Here is an 11,979-nt window from a genome sequence, read left to right on the forward strand (position 1 = left end):
GTTTCAATGGTGCAGATTTCCCCTTTGAGTTGCCCCCCCTCCACTATAACTCATATCATGTACCTCAAATGTCTGTTGCACAACCTCTGTTCAATAAACTTCTGCTTTAAAGGGTGTGACACCACATCAGCTCACTATTTCCCACGCCTGTGTTCCTTTTAAGCTGTGTGTCTAATTGTTTCACGATCGATAGACTTAATTGTTTCGCGATCGATAGACTTAATTGTTTCGCGATCGATAGACTTAATTGTTTCTCGATCGATAGACTAGTTGGTGTGGCTAGTCGGCAGTGACACTCAGAGCAAAAGTTCAGTTGTAGCACTTTACCACTTGAAAGCTACACAAAGCAGTGATGACAAAAGTGGGACAATACGAGTTCAGAATATGAGGCAGACAAACAGTTCTAAACACTCCCCTGTGGTCACGCCAAGAGATATTTCAAATCTGCCACTGAAAGTTAAGGAAATGCGCTGCTAAGAAAAGGGACTTTCGACCACGGACCACACTTATTAAAGTCACTAGTGTCTACTGAGCAATAGAAATGTGATGGAGAACTTATGGACAACTTCATTTATAGAGAACTATGTACTGCATATTCAATGCAAAGACCATATTCAATGTTGACCTCCTGCTGCACTCCTCATTTAGCCTGACAAGCCAGACCCACATCAAGATGTTGGGTCTGGGAACTCACCATTGGCAGGGCTCAATCCGAGGTTGTCTTTCAAATTCCCTCTGCACGCAATAGGATAGCGCTACAGAGCAACGAAGAAGGTAGCGAAGCTAGTTGATAGATTAAAGTTTTGCCGTATCCGGTCGGCAAAACTCCGAACACATCTTCCTTTTTTAAGAATGACTTCAGTGCCATTCTTAGTTCTTTTCTCAAAGAAAAGCTGAACTCCAAGTCTTCCAGAAGACCGCTGTTCGCAAGCAGCAGCAGCAGCCACCGTCTTTGTTTTCAAGTAGCAGGGAATTCGGGGAATTCACGCAGAACCATCGCAACTCTGCCGTCATTATGTTAAGCCCGCCCACCGACTCTATACACAATGTGATTGGCCTGACTAGAGTTTGGTTTTTCCAGCTCGCAAGCCAACGGAGAGTTGCTAGACCCACTGGCTGCAAATTACATTTGCTGCTGCTAGGGTGCGTCTGGATTTCTTGGCCATTCATTCATGGACCTTTTTCACGGCATACATTTTGACTTGTCATTGTAGGAAAAGCACAGCTGGAATTGATAACCTTAACGATGGCTCAATTCCATCAAGTGTCCCAGTAAGCTTCAGTGAGTCAGCATGCACAATACCAGGGCCTCTCCTAAGTGGAATGCAGCCATCAGTAATGGTTTTGAAGACACCTGTGCTTTTCCTGCTATGACATGTCAACATGTCTCCCGTGAAAAAGGTCTATTGAGGAACATTATAGCTGCTTGTATAGTTTTGGTGGTATGGCGACACATACTGTAAGCTCTTACTGTATGCAACGCATGGGATGGAAGGATGGTTAGAATTTAGGACACTAGGTCCCCAAGTAGCTCACGCTTGACCAGATATAATAAGAGAAATGTCACAAATAAAGCTGGAGGTCTTGCAAGGGAAAGTGTATGAACCTAAGAACGCTAGTGGCAGCATTATTTGAAGATAGTTCTTTGATTGCACTGTAAAAAATAAATTCAATTGTTATATTGATACAAATATTTTACATTTTTTATATTAACACACACATCTATGTAACATTGCAGCAAATAATCTAAGCTCTATATAATAAGCTCTAATTTAACAAATTGTAATCAAATGGTTTATTTCTGTAATGGAAAATAACAGGATTGAGAAAACATGTCAAACTAAATATTACCGTGAAAACATTTTAGCTGAGCAACACAAGACTTGTTTGAAGGGTAATTTGAAGGGTTTGTTGTTTAATATTTTTCAATTAAGGTAGTAACTAATTACATAGACTGGGTTATGTAATGAGATTACAAAAATAAGTAATTTATCAACCCAGATTACATTTGAAAAAACGTGTAATCAGTTGATTGCATTTTTGAATACGTCTTTAAAATATTGCAAACTGTTTCGTGAAAAGGAATTGATATTCTAAATGCTGAATATGTTCGACGTATGCTGTAAAAGAGAATATAGCCTATGTGGGACTTACATTTTTGGGGCTGTGGCCATTTTTGTAGTATACTGAGCAATATTTGATTTTAAAGAAAGTATTCAGATTAGATATATTGAGTTACTAATAGCCTGCAGTGCAGTGGAGGAAGGTCTATTAATGCGAGACTACTCGCCAGGTTTGTATTTCATAATTCTATTCAACCAATCAGAAGAGGGGCTAAATACTTACAAGCTTTTACGTCTGCTATGGCTCTGGTCTGCATCATATAGCCTATTAATAATGTTCTAAATGTCGAATCCATTCACGTGATACTATTGGGCCACCTGTGAAAGTAACCCAATCACTGCAGCATGTTCCATGTTCCTCGCAAAATGTTGACAGAGTGGTCTAAACTCTCTGTGAGACATTTGCTCTCAAGAAGCGAGACGCGCGCTGACCTCAGTTGTCTGTATTACTCCGCCGCTGCATACAAGAGCATGGCAGCTCTAACATTTGGGCTGACACTTGTTCGACAGTAAGTGCGTTAGACATTCATATTCACGTGTTTATGATAAATAGCCTGTGTTTCATGTTAGCACGGATGCTCTGAGCAGTGCTGCTTGCCGCTACTATTTATAGAACGCTCCAGTCTGTTGTCTCTTAGCTAGTTTTGAAAAAGTAATATAACTTTAGGTAAATATATGTGCAGAATTGATATAGCCTGTATGTACTGTAAATGTGTGTGTGTGTGTGTGTGTGTGTGTGTTTGGGGGGAGTAAGCTTCAGCATATAGCCTAGAAACAAGATACATGACAAAGCCTGTAGCCTACTCTGCATTTATTTAGCATTAGCTATCAGGTGCCACATATTCCAGACTAGCACAGGAGACCTTGGGTCAGGGTTCAGGGCAGTGTGTGGCTTACTTTTTTCACGCAGTCTGATCTTGCAATAACATCAGCATACGTATAGGACAGTTATTTGGTGCGTCATAGGCATAGCCAACTGTAAACAAGGAGACTTTCACTAATAGAGCAGCTAGCTAATGTTCGGTTCGTGGCCCTTGTTCATCTCTCCCGAGTCCCGGCTTGGTTCTTCTGTCTGGTCTGTCTGTGGACACACTGCAGTACCTCATGACGACCACCAGAGGTCGGGGTTCTCACTCATCGAGCATAGTATATTAGCACTGTCTGGTCAAATGTAATAATAATAGTGCAGCTACCAGTCCACCACCACCACCATACTTTGGTCAGTATGGGGACTTGAACCAACAACCCTCCGGTTCCCAACCCAACTCCCTATTGACTGAGCTGCTGCCACTCCAATATTATATTCATTTATACATTTAGTCATTTGGTAAAACAACACTTGAATATATCGTTTAGAATTTTGGTTTGATGTGATAATACTTTAAAAATAATAATGATAATAATAATTATTAGTATGCAAATGAAATCAAAATCCATAAAAGGTGAAAATGACCTGGCAATAATTTCGATATTTGATTAATTGAATAATTCAATTACCAGACTAAGATTGGTTCCAGCTTCTCTAGTGTAAGGATTTGCTGTTTTTCTCTGTGTTATATAACCGTAAATTAAATCTTGTTGGGCTTTCGACTGTTTGTCAGACAAAACTAACAATTTGAAGACTTTCTGGGGCTCTGGGAAATTGTGACTATTCACTGTCACTTTTTTCTGATGTTTTAAAGACTAAAAGATGAATTAATTAAATTGTTTAAAGGATTTATAGATGTATTGATCTCTAGTTACTGCCACAGCAACTACCAGGCAGACAGGAGCATATCTAACTTCTAATAAAAAAAGTTGAGCCCTCAAAAACCAGCAACTATTGTCCTTCAATAACAGTAGCCAGGTTTGATCATCTGCCCAACTGAAAGGTCCATGAGCAAAATGTTTATGCAGGGGAAAATATATCCTAGCGTATATATGATAATAGGCATGAAATCAAATGTGTGACAGTTGTATTAAACTGTAGCCTCTCTGAGCTTCTTTAACTAATCTGTTAATGATATTAGCTCCTGTACTTGGACATTGATACATCGTGTAACTCTTGCAGTGGGGAAACGAAGTACAATAAAGAAGGCCTGCTACAAGGTAGAGTATGACTAGACCTTTTTCACGGCAGACATGTTGACATGTCAAAGTGTATTCCTAACCATTAATGATGGCTATTGTGCATGCTGACTCACTGAAATAGCTTACTGGGACAATTGATGGAATTGAGCCATCGTTAAGGTTATCAATTTCAGCTGTGCTTTTCCTACTATGACAAGTCATAATGTCTGCTGTGAAAAAGATCCATAAATATATCTGAACTATCTTGTGTTTTCTTTGCATCTTGCTTGGATCTCTACCTCTTGCTCCACGCAGGCCAGGGCATTGATTCAGTCTTGTCTGAGATCGGTCTGCAGCAGGCCGAGGCAGCAGGCTGTTACCTGAAAGATGTCGAGTTCACCAACGTGTTTGTCAGTGATATGCTGCGGGCCCAGCAGGTACCATGCTTTAGTTTTACAGCGGGAGAAAACTATGAATCTTAATTTGAAAAATGAATCAAAACGCTGCATGATGTTCACTCACCGAAAGGATTATTAGGAACACCTGTTAAATTTCATGTTAATTAAATTATTTAATCAACCAATCACATGGCAACTGCTTCAATGCATTTAGGGGGTGTGGTCCAGGTCTAGACAATCTCCTGATCTCCAAACTGAATGTCAGAATGGGAAAAAAAGGTGATCTAAGCAACTTTGTGCGTGGCATGGTTGTTGGTGCCAGACGGGCTGGAGTATTTCACAATCTGCTCAGTTACTGGGATTTTCACGCACAACTATTTCTAGGGTTTACAAAGAATGGTCTGAAAAAGGACAAACATCCAGCATGCTGCAGTCCTGGGGGGGGCAAAAATGCCTTGTTGATGCTAGAGGTCGGAGGAGAATGGGCTGAGTGTTCAACAAGGTGCTGGAAGCATTCTTTAGAAATGTTGGACCATATTGATAGGATAGGGTCGGTATTAGTATGGTGTTCCTAATAATCCTTTAGGTGAGTGTATTTATTTTACTGTGTGATTAGATGTAATAAAATTACTCAATGCTGTATACATTCTTAGACCATACTTTTCTAGTTTTATTGTCACATTATCTCACTTTGTGACATTTGTTCCTGCAAGCAATATTTATCAACCAGGGGAAAAGACTATAAACTATTCAAAACAGCAACTGATGTCTTCAAATCAAGGAACTCGCATCTGGAAATGCTTAATAAAACCGCTCCTTTTCTTCTGAGATAATGACAGTATGTCACAGTATGTGATGAGATGATGATACATTATTTCTTCCAGACTGCTGAAACAATAGTGAAACACAACAGTAGTTGTTCTGCTCTCCAAATGGTGTGTGACCCTTTACTTAAAGAGAAAGTGAGTGGCATTTCTTCTGTGGCATTTCACAACTTTATGGCATAAGTGTTTTCTTACTGAAACATTTTCTTGAGATATATGTACTTGTTAATGGATAACTCTGAGTCACTCTCAGTCAATGCTTTGTTATTTTTTTAGAGCTTTGGGATAGCAGAGGGGAGACGGGTGCAGGAGTTGATAGAGATGGCCCAGGCAGCCGGTCAGCCTTTCACAGACTTCACCCCTCCGAAGGGGGAGACTCATGAGCAGGTGAGGCGAGGGATGTAGCTGTTGTAGTAGGGTCAAGTGTATCTGTTTCTCTGTTATGTCATTATTCATACTGGTGTAATTTACTTCTCTCTCTATCCTCCTTCCAGTCTTTTAACAGAAATATTTGTCTGTATCGCTTTATAATATTTGCTCTTCTTTTTCTTCTTAAAAGCTCGCAGTTGTACCACAAAATTGCTCGGCTTAAGACACTACAGTATGGCATGCTCTGCACATGGTACCAGTAATGCGGTGCTCAGGTGTGGAATGTAACTAAGTACTAAGGATCACAGGTTATGTCACAATTCGATACACAATACAGGGCACGGCTCACAATACAGATTATATCACGATACAGCAATTCTGCATGAATCTGTTATTATGCTAGACAATGCTATTGATTAGATTAGGTAGACCTAGAATTGGAAAATGTCAGTGCTACATCAGCAAAATATAAGACACTGAGCACACATACAGAATATACAAGAAATAATATAATGATGCACCACGACATCGGTCTAACTATTAATACAAAATGACAGTGAAAAGTGCAGGTTTTTTCTCTTTATTTACTACTACTACTACTAAGTCCAATTCTGCAGCCGGAGTGTTTCAGTGTGTAAATTAATATTACACAATTATATAGCAACTATGGGTCCAGACTTTGGACTTAAACGTGGCTGGGGCATCAGTTATTTTCCTCAAACTTCTCTTCGCCATCCCGTGGAAAACCTCTTCCTCTTCTGCTGGTTAACTTATGTTAGAGTTTCCCCTCATTCATGTGTTGAGTGCCACCTCATGGAGCATTGAAGTAGCAACCCTGGAAGCAGGGAAATCTATTTAGAGCTTATTTTATTCATTAAAATATCCATACATGGCAAAATAGAAGGATAACAATATAATGCTGTATCAATATTTTCAACAAAAAAAGTAAAAGTATATAATGTTGAAAATAGTGGTAAAAAAGTCATAGTATGGAAAGTTGTAAAAAGTATTAGTATAATATGGTTGAAAAAAATTATTAAAAAAAGTCATATTATAGACTCCTATAACCCTGAGTCATTAAGTCACAGTATAGTATGAGGAAAAAGTCAAAAAAGTCATAGTATAGTATGTCAAAAACAGTCATAGTATAGTATGTTTTAAAAAAGTCATAGTATAGTATGTTTTTAAAAAGTCATAGTATAGTATGTTTAAAAAAAGTCAAAAACAGTCATAGTATGTTGAAAAAAAGTCATTAAAAAAGTCATAGTATAGTATGTTTAAAAAAAGTCAAAAACAGTCATAGTATAGTATGTTGAAAAAAAGTCATTAAAAAAGTCACAATATAGTATGTTGAAAAAAAGTCATAAAAAAGTCATAGTATAGTATGTCAAAATAATCATGAAAAAGTTATATTTTACTATCTGGAAAAATTGTAATAGAATAGTATGTCGAAAAATATGATAAAGAATTCATAGTATTGTTTGTCAAAAACTGGCATGAATAGTCAAAGCATAGTATATCGAAAAAAGTCATAGTGTAGTATGCTGAAAAAAGTGGTAAAAAAGTCATGGTACAGTACGTCGAAAAAAGCCATAGTATAGTATTTAAAAAAGAAATCATGAATATTAAAACACAACTTTCCATTTTCCAAACATTCTCCTATCACCCTGAGCTATCTGACCTGACACACAGGTTTATGTTTTGGGCAAATTAGTCTGTTTCACTTTGTATATTGGACCTCAAAACCCCTGCAACACATAAGGTTTGAACACATGACTTTCAGTCTTGTAAGCGTTCACCCTGAGCTATCTGACCCAACACACATCACTGTAGTGTCTTTACGATTTGATTTCATCACTTAAGACTCACCGATAAATAGTATAGTAATTTATCACAAAAAATAAAATAATGAAAAGTAAAGTATGTAAAAAAAGTCGGAAAAAGTATAGTAGGTCGAGAAGGTCATAAAAAGTCATAGTATAGTATGTCGAAAAAGTCGGAAAGAAAGTCATAATATATTATGTTGAATAAGTCATAGTATAGTATGTCGAAAAAGAGTCATAGTATAGTATGTCGAAAAAGAGTCATAGTATAGTATGTCGAAAAAAGTGCTAAAGAAGTCATAGTATAGTTCGTAATAAAAAGTCAAATCATAGTATATAATTGATAAAACAAGTCATAGTATAGTATGTAAAAACTAGTCATAGCATAGTATGTCGAAGAAAGTGATATTGGGGTGGTAGTAGTAGTTGCAGAGGTTGATATCTCTAAATGTTGCCACATAAAAACAAAACTGTCTGCATGGCCACTCGAGGGTATGGAAATATTTAAACATATACTGTATATTGTGTAATTTGTTTGGAAACTTTGATGCTAAGTTTATCTTAGCCCATAGACTTACTATTGAAAAGAACATCTTAACATTAAGATTATTTCAGAAAATCTGACACTTATCTTTTGCACTTTCCATCATAAAATGAAATATGTATCCATTATTTAACTCCAGCTATGGATCCTACCTGAATGCCCTGATACAACATACACATGCTACCACTAGGTGGCAGAAAATGGTGGCTGAAGTAGTAATGTGTGTTTTTGATGGTAAAGGTTGTTCTGTACCTCTGTTGTTTTGCATATAACGACCTTTAACATTAATCTTTCACATTTCAATGACATATGCTATTAGGACAAGACACTACACGTGAATAGGGTGAAGAATGTAACTAATATCACCATGAAACGTCCCCAGTTGATAACTAATGTGAAATCTGAAATCTCTCTGTAATGTTGTGTTGCAATATGCAAGTGAGGCATTATCTTATTTAATATGTGCTAATTTGCATCCATTTCCAGAACAGGAATCTGAACACTGTGTAAAGCCAGGCTCAAAATCCATTCAAACTGTTGACATAATAAAGTCAAAGGGTTTTTACAGAGGGGATTTCGGGAAGGCTATCTGTTTTTATCACTTCATAAATCAGAAAATTCTGCCATTAAAAAAAAATCCATTTTCACCATGTTTTTAGGAATAAAATGTTACATAAATCAGGATATGAATGATATATGAAGAAACCCCTCTGTAAAATCCATCACAATATAGTTGGATAGATAGAGATACTTTATTAATCCCAAAGGAAATTAAGTTAGGAATAAAACTGGAAAGTTAGGTGTATGTAAGTGCAATTGAAGAGGAGATTTCTGACTCAGATCATGAGACAAACCCTAATTTGAAAAACATCCTTAATTTTAAAACTCCATACGTTTTTTGGAAGAGGCTACAGGTGAATAAGGTAGAAATTGTAAACTAAAACAGTGGCTATCGCCATGAAACTTCCCCCTAGTTGATTGGCATTAAGACAATAATTTTTTGTGTTCCAAGTTTTCTGTTATGTTTTAATATGCAAATGAGGCATTCGTTAACGCTAACATTTGGTGAGCTTAGGAGAAAGAAACAAATAGACAAAGTAAAAATAAACACCTAAATGTGTATTTTGGATGTTTTATTTCCACTAGTCTGAAAGAAGAAATGTTATGGAAGCTAAAATAGCCCAAAATGTAAAAAATTGACCAGTGCATGAAAAGAAGCGCACGTGGCGCACACGTGGCGCGGTGTATAACAGATGTTTGCTCTGTTCAGGTGAAGGAGCGAGTCAAAGAGTTTCTGGAGAAAATGCTCCAGCAAATTGGGGCCGAACGCTGGCGTGACAGAGGGGGGGATGAAACCTCTGCATCTGCTCCACCCAAACCCTCTCCTGTGGTGGGACAGGCAGACGATGGGGTCAGGGGTATCCCGGTCCACACTTTGGTCGTCACCCATGGGGTCGTCATCCATGTGGCAGTGCGCTTCTTTGTGGAGGAGTTACATTGCTCCTTGCCTTCAGATTTTGACAGAGCACATATGTTCTCTTTAAGTCCTAACACGGGCCTATGTCGCTTTATACTAACCATGACAAAAGAGGACGACCGGTTCAAATTGTCCGGGATCCGCTGTGTGTTCCTCAACAGGAGGGACCATGTTATACAGAACGGAGCTAGATGAATGGAGTTTTTTTTTAATAAGCTGTAGAAGATAATGAGTTTAAGATTTTAGGCTGTGTATTTATTGTTCATTTGGTGCTCCATCACCTCACAGTACAGCTTAATAAAACATTGGCATCAATGGATGAGCTGTTTCCTAGTTGTTCAATATAAGCATGTTTTGATAATGTAATTATTAAATACAAATTGTAGGTGCTGTTTATTATTGTATAGTTTACCCAGCTGCAGTATGTGTTAAAAACACACGTCATAAAATGCGTAAATGAATTAAATTCTATAATCCAGTTTATAATGAAATTAAAAAAGTATGCATCCCCATTATGTTATACAGCGGCCTTCAACAAAATAGGCTGTTTTATTTTCAGGGTTTGAATGCTGTCTCACAAGTCGAGCACCTTCATTTAAACTCTTGACAGTTCATGTTGCAGGGCGATGTCATCACTTTGTTACTGTCTGGCTGTTGGTTACTGTAAACATGGACAGCTGTGTGCTTTAATGAGTCCTTGTTTCTACATTCTACCTCCGGATGTTCATAGATCCTACGTAGGAATCAGTGTTGACTTTAAGGAAATCAGTGACTTTTTCTCTGTTGGGAATTAACACTCTTGGTCAACAAAGGTAAACAGTATGTGTGTTGTGCTGCAGCATGTATCATCATCATCATCATTGAAAACACTTTCTAATGTAGGAATGCTGTCAGACTAGAGCAGGTTAGCGTATTTCTTTTACATTTTAGAACTTGAAAATCGCAATAAAAGATCTTTTTTCTTTAAAAAAAAAACAAAACATTCAGTCTTGAGGTTCTCATTTGTTTATCTTTGCACAATATAAATCTTTCATTTTACATTTTGGCTCAAAAACAGTGTTTTCATTTCACTAAGCATGCTTCTTCTTTTACATCTACATTCATTTGCTATGCATTACTTCATTTGGACATTATTTGTCCAGGTCTAATTTTAGCCAGTTACATAAACCGATGTGTGCATAACAACCATGTGATATTTTTGGTGGCCTTTCCTTGGGAAACGATTGATTGGGAGGCAAAAGTCTGTGCAGCAATGTACTTTTATTTTTTTGTGGTCAGAAACATTTTAAATGTTCAAGTAAATCTTAAGTGACTCATTGGTAACTCTCATTTTCATAACTAAATGTTGAAAGCAAACTTCTGTAAGGCACTTTCTGATATTCTGTTTTATTGGACCTGGATGAAAATGTGAACCTGAGAGGAAAGGACACAAGACCCCCACTCACTCCCAGCTCCTCTTATTCCTTCAGTTTCCTTCCTTCAACGATTTGTTTTGGAGCCATTACATAACTTTTGTTTAGACCACGTTGGTTATGCTAATTAATCTGCAGTTTTATGTTTGAGCACTGGGTGGAGCATTGCCTTGGGGAAGGCATATAGGTAATTAACAGCCAGGGATACACAGCGGTGTGGCTAGGGGGAAAAGCAGACAGCTTTTCACTGTGTCAGGTTTGCATTGTCATCGTTAGATTAGTATGCAAAAGAAAATAAATGGGTCACCCACAGCACCGAAATGTAGACAGATTGTGGACATTGATTATTGGCACGCAGAACACGCGTCCAAGCAAGTTCTTCCCTGGTCCCACCTCATTGGCCTAATGTAGGAGTTGGTCAAAGACTCGACAATTTGCTATAAATGAAGTTACTTTTATCAGTGATCTGTTGATATATATAGGTGATCATGGAAGCAACGGCTGACGAAGAGTTTTGTGTAGATAATGGACAAATCAGACAAACAATCCACACCATAGTTACCATTTATTTTGTCCACATCAGAAATAACATAACATGAAATATATAAATAATAAAACAGTAAGCTAACAAGGAAGTCATTCAACACATTTCAATAAATAAATACCTTTTTTAATTGTTGTGACTATTGGTGTCCGGCACCTAACATAACTTGATCCGGTTTATGACTGGCTGGAAATGGCTGATGATTTTGTTTTTTTCAGTATGCACTGGTCTATTTTGTTAAGTTTGTATACTCCTGTTATGAAGCAGTACTGTATCAACACATGTATGAATACATATTCGCAATTACACACGGATTACACATTGCCACATCTGAGCCGAGGTTTAAAGTCGAACTGACGGAAGAGGTCAGCAGGACCCCACTGCACCTAGCGTGCTGCTGGTTGATTATGTAGCAT

The 11,979-nt window shown here is 37.7% G+C and overlaps 1 protein-coding gene across 1 annotated transcript; it reads left to right on the top strand.

Annotated features, from left to right (window-relative positions):
* The first annotated feature begins 2,330 nt into the window (after positions 1-2,330).
* On the top strand, positions 2,331-9,926 carry tigara (TP53 induced glycolysis regulatory phosphatase a). Its single transcript, XM_028586295.1, has 6 exons — positions 2,331-2,632; positions 4,174-4,211; positions 4,488-4,609; positions 5,455-5,532; positions 5,671-5,781; positions 9,401-9,926. Exons 1-6 carry the CDS (start codon positions 2,469-2,471, stop codon positions 9,800-9,802), a joined length of 915 nt encoding a protein of 304 aa, XP_028442096.1. The 5' UTR covers positions 2,331-2,468; the 3' UTR covers positions 9,803-9,926.
* Positions 9,927-11,979: the final 2,053 nt, after the last annotated feature.

Source organism: Perca flavescens, chromosome 8 (genome assembly GCF_004354835.1).
Source record: "Perca flavescens isolate YP-PL-M2 chromosome 8, PFLA_1.0, whole genome shotgun sequence".
NCBI classification, from domain to species: Eukaryota; Metazoa; Chordata; class Actinopteri; order Perciformes; family Percidae; genus Perca; species Perca flavescens.

Excerpts from the sequence above, each read along its gene's own strand:
- tigara (XM_028586295.1), top strand. The coding sequence starts at position 2,469 with ATGTTCCATGTTCCTCGCAAAATGTTGACAGAGTGGTCTAAACTCTCT. Across the intron at positions 4,610-5,454 it reads ATATGCTGCGGGCCCAGCAG|ACTGCTGAAACAATAGTGAA; the intron begins GTACCATGCTTT and ends TATTTCTTCCAG. Across the intron at positions 5,533-5,670 it reads ACCCTTTACTTAAAGAGAAA|AGCTTTGGGATAGCAGAGGG; the intron begins GTGAGTGGCATT and ends TTATTTTTTTAG.